Genomic DNA, 26,583 nt, shown 5'->3' with positions numbered 1-26,583 from the left:
AACTCTTAGGCTTCAGGAGAGATGTTAAGGCTCAAAGGCAAATGGAACCTCAAAGTTTAGGAACTGAAAAAGATGAGTGTGCCTGTCAAAGCTGGTAGGGAATGGAGGATGAGGACAAGTTTTAAAACATGAGGCAGGGGAGAAGCAGCAAGGCACAGAGCACGCAGGCCTGGGAGGTTCTGTCAACAGGGCAATGGGAAGCCATCGAGCAGGGTGGTGACAATGCCTTGTTTACTGGGACACCATGGTTCTTCCAGGGCAAAGACTGTCTCCTGTCCATAGGGATGGGGCTGACTTGCTCTCAGCAGTCACCCGTTCACAACACAGAGGGAATGAGCGAGCACCCCTGCCGTGGCCGACCTTGCCCTCCCATACACACACTCAGGGAAGACATCACTGAGGACGGATGACTTGAGGACTGCAGAGGTCACAGCAATGAGCTCTGCCTGCGGGAGTGGGAGGGGACATTTAAGAGGGGCCTAGGTTTGAAAGCTGCAATGTTTCACTCTACACTCAGCAGAAGAACTTAAGACATACTATGCTCTTTAGAAAAAGGGGATCCTTACCGGGATGGCACTGGATAACACCTTAGGCTGGGCAAAGACTTCAGGATCCTGGTTTTGCTGCATAGACTGCAATGTTTAAACAGAAAAGAGGAACAGATGTAGCAACTTTTCATTAACGATTTCTTAGTTACTGGGGAAAAAAATCTAGGTTAGCAGCTGTAAGGAGGAGTTCAAACATGACTTGGTTCCCAGATTCCTGAGGGAAGTGGCTGACCAGAATTTGTCACAATGCAGGATAGGAGCTTCAGGACAGCCCCCAACCCCCTTCAGTTCCACTGGAGAAAAGGGGTGTGCAAAGCCTTGAAAACGTCTCTACAGAAAAAGCTGAAACCTGGGTCTCTTATAAGAGCGGGGACAGACCAAGCATATTTTGCTGTTGAGACTGTAGAGACGCAAGATCCTGACAGCATGAAGCCTCCTGATAGGGTGGTTCACACTCTGACAGGTGGCACTAAACAGTCTCACACAGAGCCACACACTTCCAGATAAATGCTATACCTATTCCCTGGGAGACACAGAAGTTCCTGTGGCAGAGCAAATACATTAGGACTCAGTGTGGTCCCAGGTCCTGAAATTCGATACGGCACATAAATGAGAAAGAACATGTTTGTAAGCTTCCTCTGCCAGGAGGCATGCTGGAGAGCAGGGTGCTGTCCCAGAGGCCAAATCTAGAGGGGCGGTATTCAGGACTGCTGGTTGTATTTCTAGAACAACAGGAATAGTGGCAGCAGACACATTTCAGGGATGTTTTATCAAACAGAACATTCTCGCTGCTCCTTATACTGCGGACAGAAACGGCAAATATGACAATTTAATCATGTAACCAGGACACCAGGTTTCTTTTTCTGTATTGAATTTTAACGGAATGGAACAAAGCATTCCATTAACTAAGAGATAATATTATACAGAAGAGCCAGTATTAATATTATTTGGTAAAATGTTCAACAGCTGGGGATTGTAATTATTAAAGGGCATGAGACTAAAACCTTGAAAGGCTCTACCCCCTTTCAGTTCTGTGATCTTGCACAAGTCACTTCAACTGTGACCTGATTTCCTCATTTGTAAACTCACCGATCTTATAAGTTACTGAGGGACAAACCTCTTCTTCACCTCTATATCCAAACCCCACCAAGTCCCGCTCATCCTCCTTCTTAATAAATCCACACGTCCACACTGCCCAGTACAGGCCCCCACCCGCTCAAGCCTGGGTGACTGCCCCGACCTCCGTTCTGATGGGTCGTCGTCCTTCCGTCATCCCCTTTCCCAGCGTGCCACCCTTGGCTCATGCACTTAAAAAGGGCCCTCAGAACAAACCTCTAACTCCTTGACACTATTTACAAAGTTTTACTCATCACCAACACCTGCTCCCCCATGTTTCTTTACACATAGATCCGGTCACACCACAGCTCAGCAAATGCCCTCTCGTGTCTAGGCTTCTGCACCTGCTATTTTCCTTGCCTTCAGACACACTTCCTACCTCTAGGTCTGGCTAATTTCTACTGAGTCTTCAAATCTCAGCTGATGGCCAGTTTCCCGAGGAAGCTTTCTTTGACCTCAGACCTCCAGATGTGGGATGCTCTTATGGCACCCCTAAGGCACCTGGCACAAGGCGGGCACTCAGTCAAGAGTACTGAGGGAGCAGGGGATGGAACAAAGCTTGGGATAATCTGGATCCATGGTCTTGAGTCAAATAAGGACTCCTAGACGTGTCAGGCAAAAATAAACTAACAAAAAAACGCTAAAATGCACACCCAGGAAGGAAAATACTATTTCTCAGCTTTTATCAGCTGAAATTATTTTGGGAAGTGGAACTGAGTTACACCACCAGTTACCGATGGTTTGGTTGATCACTGCAGGGCTTCTCACCTCTCCTTTCTTCTAGCCCCTTACACACTCAACGGTTGTCTCTTTAAACAACTCTGCCTCCTCTCAATCAAAATCCAGTTTCATCCCGCTAGGTTACAGCCACCCAATCTCCTGCCAGTACCTGAAGGGGAGCAAGCACCATGTTGCTCAGGGAGGCTGAGGCTCTTGCTGCTGTCGCTTTAGGGGAAGGCTCTATGAAGCTCTCAGGGGTGGCCAGCTGGCCGGCTGCTGGAGAAAAGCTGGGTGCTGCTGCACCTTTCCCAAGTGACTGTGTCTGTATTTGGTCATGCTGCGGGGTCAACCTGAGTTTCTGGAGAAGATCAACACTTGGGAGAGACGGACTGGTTGTGTTTGTCACACTCAGCGGGGCCCTGAATGGGCTCTGGCTGGCAGTCAGGCTGGCGTGGCTCAGCTCGGGGACAGGCTGACTCAGGAGTGGAGACCTCTGCCTAGGTGTAGTCTTCACTGTTTGCATCATGGTGGTTTTTCGGGGTAGGCTGGGGGGAGCCTGTCCAGTAGAAGCTTCTGCTGGTAGACTAGGACTTAGCACAGAGTGCAATGGGATGGCATAGCTGGGGGCCTGCTTTTCACTGGACTGAGTGATGGAAGCAGGAGTGATTAGCACCGGGGTGGTGACTTCGGGCTGGACTGAGGGGTGGGCAGCAGGATGGACACCCAGGTTTTCCGACTGGGGGGCCCCTCCAGGCTCAAAGGAAAATGGTAGGAATGAGTTGGGCTCTTTCTGGGAGGCATCTCCTGGCAGCTTCTCCACTTCTTCTGAATCCAGACCCACAACTGTTGGCTGTTCCTTTGACAAAGAGGTTCCAAATAATTCTTCCACCGTCAGATGTTTGTGTCCAGATGGAGCAGACTGAAAAACAAATCAAATCACCCAATGAGAGAAAACTCTTGCAAACCAGCATAACTAAATTTCTTTTCCATCAACCAAATCAGTTTGCAGAAGCAAGGATAGGTAGAGTCTGAAAATAGGAAATGGAACAAGCTGAAGATGTCCTCAGGATTAAGGCCAAGAATGCACCTGGTATCCCCAAGGTGGTGATACACCTACATTTGTAATAAAAATCAAATTTTAGGGACTCAGGTGATAGTTTAAAATTCACCTTTTCTGCTTAGCAAACAGATGTAAGGTAAAGGGGCAATTACTTTGCTCAAAGTTAATTTGCCCCATGTCAGTCACACATGGTAGGGAAATTACATTCAAGAGGATATGAGGACCAAATGATGATCAAGCAATCCTACCTTTATGTTCATATTTTTTTTATTAAAAGGCAGGCATTGTACCTTAAGGACTAGGCCTCAAATACCAGAAAATAAATTTAACTATTTAAAAAAAATTAAAGTATAGGTGATATAACATTATATTAGTTTCAGGTATACAACATAGTGATTCAATATTTTTATAGACTGTACTTCATTTAAAGTTACTATAAAATATTGGCTATATTCCCTGTGCTGTACAATTTATTGTTGTATCCTATTTATTTTATACATAATAAGTTTGTACCATTTAATTCCCTACCCTATATTGCCCCTCTCAATTTAACCATTTTTTAAATAGCAACCTTCCAATTCCCAAATCACAGACGCTGAAGGAAAAGGAAAGCATTTAAGCCTGAAAGCGTTAAACTTACTTATATTTTAGTGATCTGGTTTACTGATACCACTCCAATGATTCAGAGGAGATATGTTCATAGTTCCCACTTGTGAGCTTTCTTGCACTCTCCCTTCAAGCAGTACTGCTGAATTCATTTAACCTTTATTTGCTGGGTATGCAGAGGGTGCCAGGCCCTGCCCTGCCCTGGGCCCAAAGGACTCCTTTCATTTATTTTATTTTTTGGCTGCACTGTATGGCTTGCAGGATCTTAGTTTCCCAATCACAGACTGAACCAGTATTCTCTGCAGTGCAAGTGCAGAGTCGTTCCTAACCACTGGACCCTCAGGGAAATCCCAATTACGTAGCTCTTAACCACCATATTCTTTTACATATACATATGTATGTGTATACACACACACACACCCCAACATTTAGATACACCTACTTTAGAAAACACAGATCATATTGGAATGATCTTGTAGAAACTTAAAAGTCTTTTCCAGTGAAGAATACTATGTTATAAGAAAAGGAACAATCAAAAACCAGACATGGAGAAACCTCACCATGAAATACACCTTAGGCTTCGAAAATGATCCAGGTAGCAATTTTTATCTATCTAGTGGAACAAAAACGAACTCTTAAAAAACTGAAACTATCCACATTGACACGTGAAATGTTTCTATACTTGAACTTAAGAACAGGTATGTCTGCTCATTTAAAATCTACTTCATATTAAAAAATGAAGTCATCTGGTAGTGTGCAAAAGCAGCAGCCAGTTTCCAATTTCTCCACGCTGCCTCCCTGCAACATCTGCCAGGCCAGAGACAGATTATTAGACTTTATGGAATAGGGTGTGTGGTAAAGCATTAGGTTTCAGAGGTACCTCACGTAAGGCAGAAGAAATGAGGTTACAAGGCAGTAAGAATTATCACAGACAGAACGCTCACTGTACAGGAGGCCCTGTACTACACTTCGCATGCATTACTCTATTAATCAGTGAGGGCAGTACTATTATTATTGCCATTTATGGATGATGCCCAAGTACAGCAGAACCAGATGCCAACCTAGTTCTAACAAGACAATCCATATTCTTAACCATTATGCCACTGCACCGTTATGTCCACCATGCAGATGACAGGCTATCTAATCATCTGAATGGTGATAGGATCCTTCGGAAAAGAGAGGTGCAAGTAAGACCTGAATAACTAAGAGCTGGTGGCTGGTCAGACTGTACCAATTTTTGGAAATATGTAACTGGCTGAATTAGTCACTAGAGGCTGAGGGGTCAGAGCATGTGTCTTTACACAAACTCCCCAAAGCTTTATTGTCTCTGAGCTGGTTTGGACAGGACCCGTTCCATTCTTCTCTGCCTCTGACAAGAAAAACTGGCTGCATTCCTTTAGTTGTTGGCTTATTTATGGACTCATCTTCCATCATCCACAGAAAAGGTGAAATTTTATTCTTTATTCATGTCTGAATATACTTACAGTCTGGATTCTGAGTTCAGCAATGCCTCACTTAAATCAAATTTTAATCTGACCATTCCCTTGTGAAATGGAATTCAGTGACAGTATGTATGGGACTGAAAAAAATTTTTTTTTAAGAAACTATCTCAGGTTTTCCATTGTTCTTCTCTCACCCCACAGCTCTTGCTGTTTACAGAATTTCATATTTCTGTTTGAATTTACTGTGTCCATGTCAGATTTCCGACTCATTAGTGCCCTGGGCACACTAGAAGGTGTGATTATTCTTAACCACAGGAACAAAAAAACAAAAACAAAACAAAACAAACTAGGGAAACTGTCCCAAGGAAATTTTAGTAAGTGAATAATGAAACTGAAATAAAATTTAATACTATTAATATTAAGGCTTGACAGCATTATCTGCTCCTCAGCACTAGATGGCAGTGTTACTAAACCAATGTACTATTCTGTGTACAGGGCTGGTTATGGATCTGAGCTAATTTTAGACAATCATGTGGCTTAACAATATCCAGTTCTCAGTATTTCACAAAATGCTGTCACTTTGGCCTATAAAATGGAGTCTTTTGGGGTTCACTTTTTCATTTGGGTTTCACAGTAAATCTGTGAGTCAGGTACTGCCAGAATCCTTAATCCCATGATTCAGAAATGAAAGGGAAAGTGACTAGCCCACTGGACATTCATGGCTGATAGGCCAAACTAGAAGGAATCTGCTCCTCCACTTGCTCCCTGTCTTAACACATATTATTTAAAAATTAAATTTTATATAACACTTTCTCTTTTAATATACGTTTGACCTTCAGGATCTCAAATTCAAATACAGCAAAAACGGAGCAAAGAAATGTAGTATACAAAATCTGGTTTAAATAATTTACCCCCTGCATCCCTAGAAACATTATACATACATTGCTTAGGAATGTAAAATGGTATAGCCTCTTGGAAAACAGTATGGTAGGGCAATTTCTAAACTAAAACTTGCAGTTATGAAATTACCCAACATTTGTACTCTTGGGCATTTAACCCAGAGTAAAGGCAATTTAGGGCTTCCCTGGTGTCACAGCAGTAACGAATCTGCCTTCCAATGAAGGAGACACAAGTTCAATCCCTAGGTCGGGAAGATACCCTGGAGAAGGAAATGGAAACCCACTCTAGTATTCTTGCCTGGGAAACTGCATGGACAGGGGAGCTAGCAGGCTACAGTCCATGGGGTTGGAAAGAGTCAAACACGATTTAGCAACGGAGAGGACAAAGGAACAACAAAGGAAATGTGTGTACAAAAATCTGTATACAAATGTTCATGGAAATGTAATTCACAATAGCCCCAAACTGATAACAACACATGCGTCCTTTAACAGGTTAAAAATGTTAATTCTACTCAGCAGTGATTCGGAACTATAATATATGTAACAATTTCAATGAGTCTCTTCAATGAGTTATGCTGAGTGAAGAAACATACTCCCAAAAGGTTATATATTATGTGATTCCATTTATAGAAAATTCTTAAAATGACAGTGTTATAAAGCTGGAGACATATCAGTCACTGCTGGGGTTAGTTAGGGATGCCAGAGGAAGGCTAGGAGGGTGTGACATGTAAGTCAGTGTGACAACAAATGGGCAATACAAAGGATTCTTGTGGTGATGAAGTCTTCTATCTTGACTGTGGTGGTAGATACACAAAGCTCTACATGAGATAAAACTGCATGGAACTAAACACACACAAATGAGGCTTCCCAGGTGCTGCTAGTGGTAAAGAACCCGCCTCCCAATGCAGGAGACATAAGAGACATGGGTTCGATCACTAGGTCAGGAGGGTCCCCTGGAGAAGGGCATTGCCTGGAGAATCCCAAGGACAGAGGAGCCTGGAGGGCCACAGTCCATAGGGCTGCATAGAGTTGGATACGACTGAAGCAACTTAGCATGCACGCAAACACACACATGCATATACCCACAGAAATGAATATGAGTAAAACAACTGAGGAAATGTGCACAAGATGGGTATACTGGGTTAATATTCTGGTTGTGGTATTGTACTATAGTTTTCAAGCTGTTATCAATGGAGTAAACAGGCGAAAGGGACATGGATCTTTCTGTATTATTTCTTATGACTGCGTAGGAATCTGTAATTGTCTTAAAATAAAAGGCTTAAAAAACTATGGCTTTTACTTTTTCTGTATTATTTCTTACAACTGTATATGAATCTATAATTATCTTAAAATAAAAAGCTTAAAAAACTATGGCTTTTAATTGGTATCTGTTCACTTATCAAGTCATCAGTTTTAAAGAGAATTACTTCATAAAAATATAAATAATAAAATAAAAAGAAATAAAAACAAAGAAAACGATTTCATTCAACAAATATTTACAGTGCTGGGTGCTGAGGATACCGCAGCAAACAAGGCAGGCAAAACTGGCTGCCTACTATGATACTTGGATTTTGGTGGGGAGGAGACAATCAAAAAACTTAAAAAAACCACAAACCCTGATAGCTGCAAGAAAATAAAGTACAATAGAACAGGGGGAGGGAAGGATTGTTATTTAAAATAGGGTGGTGTGAAAGGCCCCCACCTACATGGAAGACACCAGAATGGGAGCAAGGTACTTCTAGGAAGCAAGTCTTTCAAGCTGTGGGGACTATAACTGCAAAGGGGACTATAACTGCAAAGGCCTGTCCTGGGGTAGGGGCAGGTCTCACACATCTGTGAAAAGGTAGAAAAGCCTATGAGGCTGGGAACAAGGCAGAAAGATGGAAGATGAGGCCAGGGGTAGGGGGGCCAGATCAGATAGGGTCTTAGGGGTTACTGCCGTGACCCTGGCTTTTATTTGAGTGAGATGAGACAACACTGGAGGAAAGCCGCAGTCTCACCTAGGTTAAACCAGGATTACTTTGACCCCTGGGTCAAGAAGAGGAGAGGGAGTAGCTAGGGCAAAAGCTGGGAAACCAGATAGGAGGCTACTGCAAAACCCGGATGAAAGACAGTTACATGGACCAGGGGAAATGACATGAGAGGATGACATCACGCTACTGCCTATACGCACATACTCTGACAGATGATCAATGTATCACACTTGTACTGCATCAAAGCCCTTACAAAATGCTGACTCTGTGTTAGGTTACTGTGGACAAAGCTAGGGCTTGAGTTGTACAAACCTTATCTTGCAACCCAGATGGTATCTCTTCTAGCGTCTCAGTGCTTCCCAGATTGGAGATCTGAGTACTTGGCTGCAGCCCAGGGCTGGAGATATTTGAGTCGCCCATCTGATTCTTAAATTAAAAGGAAAAGTACATCATGTGAAAAAACTTGCTATTGTTTGGTTTACAAAACAGCATTCAAGGTTACTGTTAACAGAAATATTATTTTAAAAGTCAAGGATAATCACCCCCTGCCAAATGCCAAATGTTTGCTTTGGACCTGCATGAAATATGGAAATTAATTGGACAATAAAATTTCTAGAAAGTTGAGCACATGATTTTAGACAATAGTGTTCGTAACAACTGTTATTTTTATAACCCCTTTAAGGACAAGCAAACAGCATTACTTTATTATATATTCTTTTCCATTTTTTTTAAAGTTAATATATGGTAAAATTAACTTTTGAAATGTATCACCAGGCTTCCCTGGTGGCTCATACTGTAAAGAATCTGCTTGTAATGCAGGAGACCCTGGTTCGATCCCTGGATTGGGAATATCCCCTGGAGAAGGAAATGGCAATCCACTCTAGTAATTCTTGCCTGGAGAATTCCATGGACAGGGGAGCCTGGAGGGCTACCATTTCTTTCACTTTCAAAATTAACTTTTGAAATGTATAGTTTTGTGTACCCATTACCACAATCAGGATATCTGACCTCCCCAAACTCCCTTGTGCTATCCCAATGCAGTCGTGCCCTCCTTCCACTCCTGGCAACCAGTGACTCTTCTCTGGCACCAGTTCCGTCTTTTCGAGATTGTCATCTAAATGGAATGCTGGCTTCCTTAACTTAGCAAATGCCTTTGAGATTCATCCAAGTTGTTGCATAGATGAATCTGGCAATCTCCCAAGTCTCTACCTAGAGATAAAGGGTCTATTTGGAACCATCTGAGGCAGAGGAGAAATCATCCAGACACTAAGACGTGAACTCATGGGCCGCTGCTAAGACTAACACCGTATGATTAGATGACAGGCGAGTGCAGACAAGCAACAATACTCCTGTTTAAGGAAGTGCCACCTATTTATGGATGGCTTCAAAAATAGAAAGAACACATTATGAAGGAAATATCAAAGATTTAACTAGATCCCCAAAGGTTTAGTCTTAATCCAACCACAGAAACTTTATTCACTCCATACCGTATCAGAAGAATTCCCTTACAACAGTAGTTACTGCGCTGTCCATACTTTCTACCTTTGCAACGTGCATTGACCAGAAATCATGTCAGATTTTTACACTGCTCATGTAACCTAGAGCTCCTCTGCAGCTCCGCACACAGAAACAAGGCTTCAGCTCTTTCTTCCCCCTGGAGAGGACTTGCTTCCCAGCCTGAGGAGGAAGGCGGGCCCCTCCTGGAGCCTCTGCTCTAGTGTGCAGCTCCCGCACTTTCTGTCCTGTGTGGCACCTTGACCTCGTCCTCACTGGGAACGGGTGACAGAGCTCTCAACTTACTAGCTGTTACCACAACACCGAAAGGTCTCTATAAAAACAGAGGAATCTATGTAGATAACCCATATCTCATTAAGGGTACGGGAGGGAATTTATGGTAATACATGGTAACTTAAAAGCTCAGAAATGGTTCTTGAAATTTATTTACTTCATCCAGTTTCCTAAGAATCAATGAATTCATTATAGAGATGATTGCCTTTTATGTATTGATTTTCACAGATCCATAAATTCTTTGTAATTCTCTAAGACAGACATTGAGGAATCTGTTAGAACTTTAAACATCTCATGGGTTCTAATGTACATTTCTTTACCCAGGAAGTGGGACCTTTTATATTCCAAAATCCTTTTCTCCCACAGTAATTTTTAAGGAACAGAAAAAGAACACTCTGAATTTTCAGAGGTAAGAACATCCCTTTCCTGATCTATAAGACAGGTCTTCTTTCTGAACTACTTATTCCTGCTGGCCCTGGAGGTGACCTCCCCAGTCCACCAGACCCGACACTGGTCTCCTCCCTGCTCTGGTTCTCCTGCTCAGCGCACAGCCTCACCCTCTCGTACTCATCCTTGGCTCTGCTTAGCATCTCCAGGATGTCGATGGGCCTGTGGTCACTGCAGCCGTTGGCCTGGCTGGGACTCTGCTTATCCCGAGCTGCTTGCTGGGACCGCCGCGTCTCCTCTTCTACCACGCTGGAGGGAGAGAACCAAGTTTTAGAAAGACCTTTTTTGACACAATATGACCCGAGATTTTGGCGTCCATCTTCCAAGGATACTGGAAGACTGCCTCATGGTAACAATGCCTTCCTCACAATACAGAACAGAGCCTCAGCTACCTCATCCCAGTAACACATGACTGACTACTTTCACCATCTCACTCACAACAGTACCAACCAGTATAGTTCACTGTTAGAAGGCCAAAAATACAGAATTCCTTTCCAGATTTGGTAGAAGCAGATACTTTTAAAATCTACTAGATTACACATTATTTCTCTCTCTTTCCTACATTATCTCAGGATCAAACTACCTGGTAAAGTAAATCTGAAAATGGACAATGTCACCAAGACAAAGGAAAGCTGTTCAGGTGAACCACTCCTATGGAGAGGGTATATTAATAATGGGGAGCAAGGAAAAAGCTTAGCATCTTAAAAATGAAGATCTTGGTGAATTTTCAAAAATCAGCAATAACTCTACAAGCAAACAAAAGATTTTCCTTGTTGTCTCCTTAAAAAAATCACTAAGTGGGTAACTAAGGTCAGGGTGATTGTGGCAACGTTCTTTATTTTGACTAGTGTTACTTAAGCTAATTTTGCACTTGAAAATATATATTAAAAAAAGCATGAAAGTCAAGGTCTAAGTCAAGGGCTGCGGTCTGCAAATCTATCTGAGGGGTTTAATTTCTTAGGAACATGCTCTCTCCCTGCCACACCTTAAAGTCTGAAGCAAAATGTGAAAAACTAAAAGTTGCCTGGGGAGCACATGAATGTTTTACTGCTTCTTATATTTTTCTTAAAGCTTGAAACTAATGTAACAAAATAAGATAATGAATCTTTTTTCTTTTAAACATCCATTCAGGTTTCAAGTCCAACTGTAATGAACAGGCCTACTTGCCATGGGATAGTATAGGCACAGTCACAACTTGATAATCGAATTAATTTGAAAACTTTCAGACAGTGATGATGACAGGCAATAAAACAATTCAGTAGTAAAAGGCTTTTTTTTTTTAATGGACTAAGAGGCATAGAACAGGGTACCCAATGTCAGTTTACTGCTTTAAAACAGCCTGCCTAGGAACTCCTATTAGTGTGTGTGGGATGGTTCTTTTATTTGAAAACATCGGATTAAACAATATTAAACACAGATTAAAAAAAAAAAAGCAACATTATTCTGAGTTTTTAACAAGCTACAATGTATTATGCTTCTCCAAGGATGGGTTTAAAGCTTTCTCCAAACTGGGAAGTCCCTGGTGGTCCAGTAGTTAGAACCCCACGCTTTCACTGGCAAGGGCCTGGGGTTCAATCACTGGTGGGGGAACTAAGATCCCACAAACTTAGTGATGCAGCCAAAACCCAAAAAATGCTTATTATTTAATACTCAGTTGTAGGCCACGCCCACCATCAAGGACCCGTCACACAGCCCGTGTCTACCATCACCTGCTACACTGTTTGGCTTACCCATGCTAGTATTCACCTCTCTCTGACCTGGACTGGATTTGTGATCTTCATTCCAAAGAAAAACATTTCTAATAATCACCACTGTTCATCCACCCAAAGGACTACCTTATAAAACTGCTGAGAGCAGAAACTGGCTGGCGGCATGGAAGGCACACCCAGCTCTGGACTCTAAGGCCTCTTCCAATCACACTCTGGGAAGAACAGCCCTGCCCCTCTCCCTTCCTCTCAAACCCTCAAGTATGCCCCAAGACTATTTGTAAGATCAGGAATAGGGCTCACTTCTATGAGTTCTCCAAATTTTATAGTCTATGTATGGGCAAGCATTCAGACTAGGTTTTGTTAAAAACACCTTCTGGCAGACTGAATTTCCTCTTTAGGAGAGGCGACATTTTCCAAGTTTAGTGAATTTTCAATTTTGCTACTGATCAAAGAGAATTTCCAGATTTGTTTATAGAACAGGTCTAGACGTTTACCTGTTCTCCTATATATCTTCTCAGTTCTTACTAACAACCTTTTGGAATAAATCAATGTTTTACTTCAAGAATTATCATATTGCAGCTGTAGAAACAGTGGTAGAAAGAACTATATTTAACAGAACGGGCAGTGGCAGGCACTTTTATTTAGATGCACAATATGTCCCAAAGAATTTTACCTGTATCTCTGGCTAACAGAGATGACATTCTGAAATATGTAGCGAAAAGAGGCTGTATGCAGGTAAAGTCAGAGCAAAGAAAGACAAAGATAACCTTTTTATCTTTGGTGACCAGAATGCCATTTATCACAAAGTTAATGTGAACATATTTGGTATTCTCTTCAGCCATAAATAGGCCTGACACTTGAAAACTCACTATCAACAGTTTCATGCAGGCATTTGCTAATCACTTTCAATACCATTGCTTCTAGTAAAACAAGCTAAAAGTTTAAGCAAATGCCCCTCTTTTGGGCATCTCTAGTGAAGGAAACCTGAATGCCCTTCTTTTCCCTTTCTGCTTCCTGTTTCTACTTCCTCATCCTATTTTTATGTTCACTACAGTATTTTCAGATGAGCCTTGCTTTATCTTCTGCTTTATGTATGATCTGAAGTCTTGCTTTACGGATACTGCCTACTGATAGAGAATACAGTTCAACATGGTTTCCTGCAAATAACTGTTAGAGCTGAAAGAGCCAGGGTCTCTCAATTTGGGCCCAAAAGCTCTCAATCTGCAGGAGAAAGTCTATGTATTAACATACTCCAAAATATAGATATTTAAGAAAAATACTGTAAATTTCAGGATAACCAAAAATCAACAAATCTCTGTCTTCTAAGTTATCAAAACCTGCCTCTGCTGTTCCTTTTAAAAGTACAGATAGTGGTCATTAAATAAAAGGCTTTGTAAAAAAGTAGCTTTTATCTTTTTTTTTTTAAGAGAAAAGTTCTAAAAAGAAAGGTCTGGTTGTGGAAAGCCAATGCATTTTCAAATGACTGACACAAGTTCACATGGAACAATGTCCTTGGGGTCACACCTACAGCAAACAAAGCGGGAAGCAGATAAAAACCCAACTGAGACATGTTAGCAGTCCTGGACTAAAATGTGGCCTTAGCCATGTGCACTTCTTTTAAAATGCAAATACACCTGGAAATGGGATGTGGGCCTAATTATTTATTTATAGTTTAACAGGATTTAGTTTAATATTAGACAAAAGAAAAAGAAAAAAACTGTTTTCTCCCAAACATGCAGGTAAAAACGTTGCAGAAGAGCAAAGGGAATTCTGATTTGATGGAGGGGGAGAGAGGCCAGCATTTCTGAGGAAATGCAGGCAGAAACTGAAAAGAAAACTTAAATCCACCAGAACTCGCTGCCCACTGCAGCATTCTGTGCAGGGCGTGGTAGTACCTCAGGCCCCTCTAACACCTGTGTCTTAGATCCCCAGAAACCAGAATGGCAGTACCAGCAATACAGAGGGATGGCTTCTGTGGGCCAGTCTGAGAAAGGACAACGACCATCCCTCAGAACATCAATTCAAGGAAAATTAGTTTCCAAATTCCAAGATTCTGATTTATAAAAGCTCTCCTGGGACATAACCCATTAGAGGACTGGGGATTCTAAACCTGGAATCTGTGTCAAAAATAAGTTCTCTTAAAGGAAGTAGCCATGGATGCATGTGGGAGTTCTCTATCAGTTACTGAACACAGCTCCACCTGCTACAGTGGAAATCTGGAGAGAACCGAAGTCAGGTGCAGTGCAAACGGTGGTGAGGCTGTGCTCTGGACACAGAATACCCTCTGGAGCGAGGCAGCTGGATGGTTCTAACGTTTAACAGTAAGGCTCTGGTTAAATTATGATCTGTCTGCAGAACAGAATACAAAGCAGACATAAATACTACAAAAGACTATTTAATGTCCTGGAAAAATGCTGTGGACGTGAAAAGTCCAATGTACAGTGTAATCTTACTTCTGGAAATGTAAAGGAAAAAAGCATTGCCTGCCATTCCAGCTCAAGAAGGATCAAGCCTATGGGCCACTGCAGTTACCCATAGAGTACACAGTGAGAGGAGCTCAGGATGGAGAGAAACAGGAAATATTCTGGGCTCTGGATATACTGGCCCATAGATAATTAAGATGCATATCCAAGGAATAATTTCACTGACTCCAGATTCTTGCATCTTTCCACATATAGGAAAGCACTAAAATCTTCATCATGAGATGTCTGTTTATTACTAGGAGTAATCTTTTGATATTTGACTATACGTTTTTCTCAGCAAAAAAGTTTACCTATCCTCATTTTATTGGCATTCTCTTCTCTAGCTCCCTTGTCTTTGCTTTTATTTTTTTCCATAAGTATTTTAAAATTCTTGTTACTATTGCTGAGGATCATATTTTAAATTCTTTTTTTCTGATATGACTACACTAAATACCATTTTTTGTTTGATTAATTTGGTAATAAAGTAGTCTTTAGATAATTTCAATTATGTAAATATTTCTCCTAGATATTCTCCTCTTGGAGGTAGTATCCCTTAAATAATTAGATGAGGCTACCTCCCAGGCTATAGGCCTTAATATAGTCACTTAATAAAAATTAGCTCATAACTTTTTTGTTTTGCATTTTTCTTTCAGTGAACATAAAAAAAATGAATAAAAAACAATCACATCAACCCAAGGTACACGTAAAAAGAGACTGGTGGTACGATTATCGATAATTTGAGATTTCTTTAAGCTTCTCTGCCTTTTTCAAAACTTTGACAATAAAAGGAAATCGGGGAAAATACATGAGTTAGTGGACTCTGGTAACAAAGAGAAGGGGGAAACATTATTTTTTCATCTACCATATATCACAAATTAAAATCTATGGTGTAACAGAAATACTTACTCGGCCATGAGTTTGGCTATGCGGTGACAGTCATTCTTGTCATAAAACCAGATACTGTATATAGACACTTGAAAAAAAAAGGAAAAATGAGGTTTCAGTACTTGAGTATATGGCAGTAATATATTATTGCCAAAAAATGTCACAGAGTTTACCATCAGACCCTCAAACTGTTAACAGTTCCTCTAAAAAAAAAAAAGCCTCCCCACAAAATGTTTAATAATAAATTAATAAAGTTGGGCCAGGTAAAGTATACAGATAGTTGGTTTCAGACATCATTATCAGATCTCACTGAGCTTAAGATGACACTAAACTGTAAGATGCATTATTATTTTATGTATTAGCAAGGGAAAAATGCTGCCAATTAAACTAGGAGTTTGCAGGTGGCACATTAGTAGACTCTGCCTGCAATGCAGGACACATAAGAGACTAGTGTTCGATCCCTGGGTCAGGAAGATTCCCTGCCTGGAATAGAAAACGGCAACCCATTCTAGTATTTTTGCCTGGAAAATTCCATGGACAGAGGAGCCTGGCAGGCTACAGTCCGTAGGGTCGCGAAGAGCTGGACACGACTCTGCGACTAAGACACACACGACAAACTAAGAAACAACAATGATTGTGTGGAAAGGGAACGGTGTCTTCCATCCCAGTAATAAGGAATGCTGTCCTTCCCTGCTGGCAAGCCATCAGCAGCGCCCCCACGGGGAGTGCTAAGAGAAACTCAGGATGGAGACAAACAGGAAACTATGCGCTCTGGATACTATGGCCCTGCTGCTGCTGCTGCTAAGTCGCTTCAGTCGTGTCCGACTCTGGGCGACTTCATAGACGGCAGCCCACCAGGCTCTGCCGTCTAAAATGCCTACCTAAGGAATAATTTCAATGAGCCCAGTCATCTTCCCGCATAGAGAAAAGCACAAAAATCACTAACCTAAAGTATCTGTTTGTTTGTGAATAGCAGTAATATTTCGATGTTTGACTACACATTTTTAGCAAAAACTCCTATGTGTCCTGGCTCCTCCCTCATCTCTGCACAGCATTCTTCAGAGTTACTTGAGGCTATCCCCTAGGCCTTAGTTCTCAGAAAAGTCTCTGAATAAAATTTAACCTGCAACTTTTAGGTTTTATTTTTCTTCACTTGGTAACTAACTACAAAATGCCTTCCAAATTGACAGTCAAACGTGGAGAGAAAAATTAGTGCAAACTTCATTAACCCACATTCCAAAACCAAACACCAGAACCTTTGAGTCTCTTGAAATTTACAAATATAAAATTAATGCCATGTTATGGTAAAACAAAGCTTTAAAAACACTCACTCACCCTAGAACCTTCTATGATCAACTCTACTCACACGTGAAATGGATGTGCCCAGGCTGAGCTCCTTCTTTTCCAATCTTTTATTCCCAATATGGTGATCACAGCTAAGAAAGCTCCCCAAAACAGTGGTGAATAATAAACAACAAGGTCCAACTGTATAGCACTATATTCAATATCCTGAGATAAGCCAGGATATATTAAAAACAATAGGATATATAAAAAAGAATATAGAAACGAATGCATATGTGTATAACTGACTCCCTTTGCCAAACAGCAGAAATTAATACAACACTGTATATCAACTATACTTCAATAAAAACATAGAGAAAAACCTGGTAGATGGATAGATGGAACTTTACTATAAAGAATATAAAACTGCTGTAAATACTTCTCAATATATTTTTACTTTTACTTTTTTATACAATTTTAAAGGTTACTTTCCATTTACAGTTACTACAACTTTGGCTAGATAGCCTGTGTTTTACATATAAATACTTCTTGCATAAGGAGAACCCTTATTGCCAAATTCAGACTTAAACTGAAGAAAGTAGGGAAAACCACTAGACCATTCAGGTATGACCTAAATCAAATCTCTCATACAGTGGAAGTGAGAAATAGATTTAAGGGACTAGATCTGATAGACAGAGTGCTGATGAACTATGGATGGAGGTTCATGACAGTGTATAGGAGACAGGGATCAAGACCATTCCCAAGAAAAAGAAATGCAAAAAAGCCAAACGGCTTGCTGAAGAGGCATTACAAATAGCTGTGAAAAGATGAGAAGCAAAAAGCAAAGGAGAAAAGGAAAGATATACTCACTTGAATGCAGAGTTCCAAAGAACAGCAAGGAGAGATAAGAAAGCCTTCCTCAGTGATCAGTGCAAAGAAATAAAAGGAAAACAACAGAATGGGAAAGACTAGAGATCTCTTCAAGAAAATTAGAGATACCAAGGGAACATTTCATGCAAAGATGGGCTCAATAAAGGACAGAAATGGCAGGGACCTAACAGAAGCAGAAGATATTAAGAAGAGGTGGCAAGAATACACAGAAAAGAACTGTACAAAAAAGATCTTCACGACCAAGATAATCACGATGGTGTGATCACTCACCTAGAGCCAGACATCCTGGAATGTGAAGTTAAGCAGGCCTTAGGAAGCATCACTACACACAAGCTAGTGGAGGTGATGGAATTCCAGTTGAGCTATTTCAAATCCTGAAAGATGATGCTGTGAAAGTGCTGCACTCAATATGCCAGCAAATTTGGAAAACTCAGCAGTGGCCACAGGACTGGAAAAGGTCCGTTTTCATTCCAATCCCAAAGAAAGGCAATGCCAAAGAATGTTCAAACTACTGCACAATTGCACTCATCTCATAAGCTAGTAAAGTAATGCTCGAAATTCTCAAAGCCAGGCTTCAGCAATACGTGAACCGTGAACGTCCAGATGTTCAAGCTGGTTTTAGAAAAGGCAGAGGAACCAGAGACCAAATTGCCAACATCTGCTGGATCATCAAAAAAGCAAGAGAGTTCCAGAAAAACATATATTTCTGCTTTATTGACTATGCCAAAGCCTTTAACTGTGTGGATCACAACAAACTGTGGAGAATTCTGAAAGAAATGGGAATACCAGAGCACCTGACCTGCCTCTTGAGAAACTTATATGCAGGTCAGGAAGCAACAGTTAGAACTGGACATGGAACAACAGACTGGTTCCAAACAGGAAAAGGAGTACGTCAAGGCTATACATTGTCACCCTGCTTATTTAACTCATATGCAGAGTACATCATGAGAAACGCTGGGCTGGATGAAGCACAAGCTGGAATCAAGATTGCCGGGAGAAATATCAATAATCTCAGATATGCAAATGATACCACCCTTAAGGCAGAAAGTGAAGATGAACTAAAGAGCCTGTTGATGAAAGTGAAAGAGGAGAGTGAAAAAACTGGCTTAAAGCTCAACATTTAGAAAACTAGATCATGGCATCCAGTCCCAACACTTCATGGCAGAAAGATGCGGAAACAGTGGAAACAGTGGCAGACTTTATTCTGGGGGGGCTCCAAAATCACTGCAGATGGTGACTGCAGCCATGAAATTAAAAGACGCTTGCTTACTCCTTGGAAGGAAAGTTACAACCAACCTAGACAGCATATTAAAAAGCAGAGACATTACTCTGCCAACAAAAGTCCGTCTAGTCAAGGCTATGGTTTTTCTAGTACTCATGTACGGATGTGAGAGTTGGACTATAAAGAAGGCTGAGCGCTGAAGAATCGATGCTTTTGAACAGTGGTGTTGGAAAAGACTCTTGAGAGTCCCTTGGTCTGCAAGGAGATTCAACAAGTCCATTGTAAAGGAGATCAGTCCTGAGTGTTCATTGGAGGGACTGATGTTGAAGCTGAAACTGCAATACTTTGGCCACCTGATGCGAAGAGCTGACTCAATGGAAAAGACCCTGATGCTGGGAAAGACTGGCAGAAGAACTGGATGACAGAAGATGAGATGGCTGGACGGCATCACCAACTCAATGGACATGAATTTGAATAAACTCCGGATGGACAGGGAGGCCTGGCATGTTGCAGTCTATGGGGTCACAAAGAGTCGGACATAATTGAGTGACTGAACTGAACTGAGACTAGGAATACTGAAAACATCAAAGTAAACACATGGGCAGGCATGGCTCATTGCTATCCCAGGCTGCATTCCATTTCATATGACTCTGGCACAAGAAGGGTAGGTATGCTTTTATTTTTTTTAATTAAACTTTCAGTTTTGAAACAATTGTAACTTCATACATATTGTAAAAAAGAAACAGAGACACTGTGTGCCCTTTATTTCTTCCAATAGTAACATTTTGTAAACCTGTAACATAATATTACAGCCAGACTATTGACATGGATACAATCAAGATACAGAACATTTCTATTGCCATAGAGATCCCTGTTCCCTTTTTATGGCCACACCCATCTCCCTTGGCACCCCTCCCCCATCTCTGACCCCTGGCAAACACTCTGATCTCTTTATTTCGATACTATAATGTTGCCTTTTTGAGAAATGTATTACAAATGGAATCACAGAGGATGCAACTTCTTGAAACTGACTTTTCTGACTCAATGTAACTCTCTGGATATTCATCTACAGTCATTACTTGCATCAAAAGTTTGCTCCTATTTTTTGCTGAGTAGTACTTCTTGGTCTGGATGTACCAGTTTATTTGACCATTTATCCACTGAAGGTCATCTGCAGTGTTTCCACTCTGGGGCTATTATGCATATGTTTGTGTATAGGTTTTTGTGAACCTAAGTTTTCTTTTTTCTGGGTTAAAGGTCCAAAAGTATAGTTACTGAGTCATAGTAGTTGCATGTTAAAAAAAAAAAACTGTTACACTGTTTTCTGGTTTTATACTCTTGCCAACAATGGATGAGCCATCTAGTCTCTCTGCCTCCTTGCCAGCATTTGCTGTTCTATTTTTAATTTTACGCATTCTGATAGGTGTGTAGTGGTATCTCATGGTGGTTTTAATTTACATTCCCCTAATGGCTAATAATACAGAATGTCTTTTCATGTGCTTGTCATCTATACATCCTCTTTAATCCAATGTCTATTCATATCTTTTGCCCCAATGGATTGTTTTCTAAACTGTTCAATTGAGAAACCAATTCTTTGTCAGATGTGGTTTGAAAATATTTTCTTTTGTCAATAGCTTTTTTTTTTTTTCCCATCCTCTTCATAACACCCTTTTAGAGCAAAAGTTTTAATTCTGATAAAGTCCAATTGATGCGTTATGCCTTGTGTGGATTTCAAGTCTAAAAACTCTTTGCTGACCCCTAGTAAATTGGATAGGGGCTCTGAAAAGACTCCATTTATGGCAATTACACACAATCATCTTTCTCTAAGATGCCTCTTCTGACCTGGCAAAAGAACACACAAAACACAAGAGACCAAATACAAAAGACACCAGTTTTTCTCTAATGGACACAAGGATGATATGCAATACATCAGGCTCAGAGAGGAACACACAACATTTTGAGGGGGCTAAGCAGAGGCATTTAAGGTTCACAGAGGAGTTTGTAAACCAAACTCTTAGGAAAGAATTCCATATCAATAATCAAAATAAGTCCACCAGAGCTGTTGACTTACTCTGACAAATCTTTACCTAAAGTCTCACTCTCTTTCCTTTGAAGACATACACTATATTAGATAGAAATAAGATGCACATTTTCCACATTTGTGCATTATCAAATAAACTGCCAAAAAAGAGTCAAACACTTTCAAAGGCATGCTGCAGAAGAAACAGAGATAAGGAGGCCATAATGATAGCTTAATGGGTAAAGGATAAGAGTCGCACTCAATTCTGCCAAAAGCAGACATGCGGAGGTTCAGACACGCATCCAGGAATCAGCTCTGTCTGCCAACATATCAGATGCTCAGTGCATGCAACTGGCAAAGAGGCCCCGGGAGCTGCCACTGAGCCTGTCACCATCACTGTGAGCAAAGACAGACAAGTTCACCAGATAGCTAAAACCACCAAAGACCTTGTCTCCACACCAAAGCTAAGCACTCTTCCCTCAAGGGAACTTACACTCTAAGGCCCAACATATTCTGCCAACCATCTGCTTGCTAAAACATCCTGAAATAATTTTCCTTGATTAATTATGCCCCAGAGGATTTAGACATTTGGCAATACAGTATAATTTTGCTATAGTAAATAATAATGGCATCGTGTTTTGTAAGTGGCTTTTCTGAAGATGAAAGCAAACTATTCAGTTACTGGACACCCACCACATATCGTGGCTGTTAACCACTGTCCCAGTTAGTCTCGCTGTCCCTGAAGAGTTAGGGGGTGTGACAGGACATTTAAATACCTTTACGCTGTACTTCTATAAAAAATATCAAAATACAGAAAGGTATATTCAAATCTAACTGTTTCCCTTGCTTCTCAAATGACAGCCCTCTTCTGAACATATGAAAAGTGCAACTGACAAAGATCAAAGTTGTTGGATTATTTAATGCTGAGAAATTTTCAAAATTTTCAAAAGCTGAAGGGCAAGTCATCTGTTTCCCTGGAGAGTTCTGTTTGAAGATTCAGCAGCCAATTATGATCTGATGTTATACCTCATTCTGCTTCTCATCAGGAGTGGTGTATGGCACACACGAGGTCAAGAAAACCCAAATTAATTTGGAGCCTTTACAAAATCCCTTGAGACCTCTAGCAATCTGGTAAAATGTCACTAAAACAGAGCGGGGGACCACTTTCATGCACATGTTGTTTTTTTGATTCATTTATTAGTTAGATCTGACCTACTTTCTAAAAGGATCTGAGGAGGCTGGAGATTTTTCTCAGTATGCTGCCAAGCTGAAAAGGGGGTTTGATAAAGCTTTTGGCAATGGTCTTATGACTTGTAACATTTCTGAGGATGGCACCAACCAAGATCCTCTAGACCAGGAAACAAACACAACAAAATGTACTTTGAACATAACCAGAAATATTTACCCTGGAATAAGGAAGACCTCTTCTGATTACAAAAGGACTGTAAGAATAGAATAGATGACGTATACATAAGCATGCTCTGACAAGTGAAAATACAAATGCTTTGACAGATCATTTCCTTTAAGATAAGAATAAGCCTGGTGGCTCCACAGCAATTAAGGTTGGGAAAGAGACAGAAGAGAAAGTCTCTGGGGTGGAGGTTAGAATACACACACACAGGTGAAAAGTTACAGAGCCAAAGACTGCTGGACCTGGGATTACAACGCAACAGTGTGGGAGGTGGCAAACAGGCAGGCGAGGAAGTGCTGTGAGTCTGTGAGTAAGGCTGCTAAGTGTACCTGGGTTGGAGCAGCAGCTTAACTTTTGGGAGCCAAAGAGTAGACATGCTTAAACGCCACTGAACACTAACATGGCAGACAAACAGCCCACTTTCTAAAATTTAAATTATGTCTATTTAGTAAACATCGATTAAAAGACTTCTTCCAGGAAATTAAAAATGCTATTCTGCAAGCTCTTCAGTTTATTGTTAAATTTGGTACCCTTCTCTAAATCAAGTCCGAAAATATTTACCAGCAACACCGCTTCCAGAGTTCCTTTTAACCATAATTTCAGTATAGGATTCAGACATACGAAATGACCACTAAACTTTTTGGGGGACTAGGAAAATAAACTCAAGAATATCACAAGTGATGATTCCTATTTATAAGCTTTTTACTCTGTAATGATGGGTAACCCTGAATAAAACAGTGAGTCACACTAGGATTTCACTTCTGCTTTTAGGATTTATCGTCACTATAGCCGCATAGCGCTTGCCATGAACAGAGCACACATGGTCAACTTTTAAAATCTTTACAATTAAGATAATAATAATAACTGATAAAAATTGCTTTCACCTGGAAACACTACTGGGGAGAGGTGGGGGAAGCCAGTAATTGGACATAATGAAAAGAATCTGCTTTGGAAATTCTCAACTGTTCACAGACTCAAGTTAACAAGAGGGTACCTGATGGAGGCTCTATTGGAACACTAAGTAGCGACCTACAACAGCTAGGAAGCATTGAAGGTTTTTGATATGTCTGACCCAAGAGCGTCACCAGATCAACCTTGGCATCCAAGTCACTGTTTTCATGGTGTTTTACCTCTTCAGTCTACGTTATGTGACAACAGCAAGGCTCTTTCTTTATCTTGGTTCAGAAGGCCAGACGAATGCAGCGCCAAAGATTTCTTCCTCTTACGCTGACTGCAGAATCATACCAGCCGCAGAAGCTGCTGCTGATGGGGGGAGACTGCCTGCCTCTCTTCAGGCTACGTAAGAAGCAGTGTGTACTGGATTCAAAGATCACAAAGTATGGGCTGTGGAACTTTAGAAACTGTTTATAAAGTCTTCTTTTAGCCTGGTGGTAGAACTCACATTTTTTGAGTTGTCAAACTGTAAAACTACTCTTGCAAGGAAATTTCCTGTACTGTGCTTTAATTTTGAAGATTTGCACCAAATGCCAATAGCCAAAAACCATCTCTACTGCTCTTGCCCTTGAACTGAGAAAGGCCAAGCAGAGACCAAGGAAAACACACGTACACACTACAGTATTTCTTCTACTAAGACTTACCATTTGGCAGCTACATTTTCAACGCCATGGAAATGAATCTCCCTGCTTTTTCTAGTGATCTAATTTTAATTAAAAATGCTCTATATCAAGAGACTGATGCTCGATATAAAGGAAAAGTGACAAGTGAAGCGGAAACGAAGGGGTACTTCACACAGATTTTTGGAGGTAAGTTCTTTCAAAATATTCAACTGTAATAAGATTTTTATTTTCAATTGTTCCTGGTGTGGTGATCTGCTGTTGCTGTTAAGCTGGTTACAGGGTGTCTATGCCTTTAGGTCCCCTCTCTCCTCACATTAAACTTTATTCTGTCCTTAGACAAATGTGTGATGGTGGTTTTAGCCAAGAGAGAAGTGATTATTTTACTCTGTGTGCATGTTAGACTTGACATCTCATAATTAAGTCACAAGTACATATACATATATATACAACAAATCCCAGGTTACCATGTTAACCCTGAAAGATATCCACAGAAATGAAAATGAAAGTACCCGACACTGATCTTGGGGGAAAGCACCTTCTAAGAGAAACACACTTAGTGAGATTTTGTTGTTTATAGCCAGGGCTCACCAAATGCTTGAAGGAATAGTGGATAATATGAAGCACGATTTCCTTTCTATGGCGATAAGTGTTCCTGTGGTAAGATCAGAAATGTGAAGATCCTATAGTTACTTTTTCAAAGGCCCGTTGCTATATGGATGACTACTTTAGTACCACTTACTGAACTGGAGAAAACATTCTTCTCAGCATTCTTTTTAGATGAGATGGAAGAGATTTTAAAACTACTGACCCAATTATTGCATTGAATCCATTTACTCCTAAGTTTTGTTACACTGTTTTTTTCTAGGAAATTGTCTATATAATCCAAATTTTAAACTTCTAGGCAGAAAGTTCTTTACAGTGGTTTCTTATTCCCTATCCTTAGTTGCTATATATATACACACACACACACATATATATATGCACATATATATACACACATATATATATAGTATACGTTATTCCTAATATTGCCATTTATGTCTCTCCTCTTTTTGCTGTTGGATTAATCAGGTCATAGGGGAGAGCTTTTGTTTTGTTGATAATTTTAATAAAAATTCTATACATACTTGAAAAAAATGCAAATCCTTGAAGTGCTAGAAGCAGGGTTTTTTCCTTTGTCCATTACACCAAGTCTAACTGTATTTAACTATATGGGTTAAATATCCCATAGCCTTACTAAATTATCTGCCTTATCTGTCAATTACTGAGGTGGTCTGTTTCTATTTCCCACTGTGACTATGGATTTTAAACATTTGATGTGTAATGCTGACAAATACAAGGTACGTATCAGTTCAGAACTGTTTTTTCTTGTAGGTGATTTACTTCTTTTGTCATTATGGGATAACTTTTATTCCTGATGTTTCCTACCTCAGATTCTATGACCTGTGATCAACACAGCTACATCAGTCTTGTTTGGCTAATAGTTACCTGACATATATCATCCTCTTTTACTTTCAACTTTTCCTGGCTTTGGAGTTTTAAGCTTTTTGAAACCAGCATTATTGGCAAATTCTGTATCTTTATCCAATCTCAGAATCTCTTTTAACTGTCAAGTACAGTTCACTTAACATTTGTTTTAGTTACTGGTTTATTTATTTCTGCCATTTTATTAGAACTGGGCTATTTCCCATAGTTTCTATTTACTTTTCTCCTATCTCAATTTGTACCTGTTTAAAATTAAGACATCCTATTTCTGTTCTGCAGTAATTACCCTGAATCTTTTGATCAAAGCATAGCTTGACTTACAAGTCTACTGGTCATCAATTTATTTACCCTCGCCTCAGTCTTCGTAATTTTTTGGTTTGGAAAGTTTTTATCTTATATTATTGCTGTCTAGTATTTTTGTTTTACCTTTTTAATACCTCTACTCAAGCTAGGCATTTTATTTCTTTATACAGTCAATGCTTATTTTGTTTTACTGTTGCTTAAACCTAATTACTTCTGTATTCAATTTTCTTCTTTCTGAACTATAGCCTTTAGAGCAGCACTGGTAAAAATAAATTAACTAAAATAAATTAAGAACTTATTTAGTTAAAAACATAGTTGTACTAGGCACATTTCAAGGATTCAACAGCTACCATATAGTACTGCTTTGGAAGGGCATATGACAAAGGTCTGCTGGAGTTAACTTCTGTTTTTGTTGAAAAATGTCTTAGTTTGCTCTCTTGAATTACTAAATTGATGGTTAATTGTTTTTTCCTTTAGTACTTGAAAATAAAATTCCTTTGTCTTCTAAACTCAGTAGCTGCAATTAAATATGCTGTCAGTCTAACTGACGCTCTTCCTAAATAATAAAATCGCAAGAAGCTTTGGCTGCTTACGTCTTTGCCTTTGATCCAGGTCTGTATTTATTTTGTCATGTGTCCAAGTCTGTGTTTATTTCTATTTATTTTGCTTGGGGCCTTATTTTATTGTCTAAATCTGAGACTTATATCTTTCATGCATTCTGGAAAATTCTCAGTTATA

At 40.2% G+C, this 26,583-nt stretch overlaps 1 protein-coding gene across 1 annotated transcript in view; it reads right to left on the bottom strand.

Annotated features, from left to right (window-relative positions):
* The window catches only part of DCP1A (decapping mRNA 1A), a 42,225-nt gene that overhangs the window by 5,662 nt on the left and 9,980 nt on the right, over positions 1-26,583 (bottom strand). Inside the window, exons 4-8 of the mRNA XM_005695847.2 lie at positions 15,677-15,743; positions 10,710-10,848; positions 8,677-8,790; positions 2,554-3,303; positions 567-632 (exon numbers count right to left, since the gene is read on the bottom strand). Coding sequence (XP_005695904.1) covers positions 567-632; positions 2,554-3,303; positions 8,677-8,790; positions 10,710-10,848; positions 15,677-15,743 — 1,136 coding nt within the window. The remainder of the gene's footprint in view (positions 1-566; positions 633-2,553; positions 3,304-8,676; positions 8,791-10,709; positions 10,849-15,676; positions 15,744-26,583) is intronic.

This window comes from Capra hircus, chromosome 22, assembly GCF_001704415.2.
Source record: "Capra hircus breed San Clemente chromosome 22, ASM170441v1, whole genome shotgun sequence".
Taxonomy (NCBI): domain Eukaryota; kingdom Metazoa; phylum Chordata; class Mammalia; order Artiodactyla; family Bovidae; genus Capra; species Capra hircus.
This window is presented reverse-complemented; position numbering and strand designations above follow the sequence as displayed.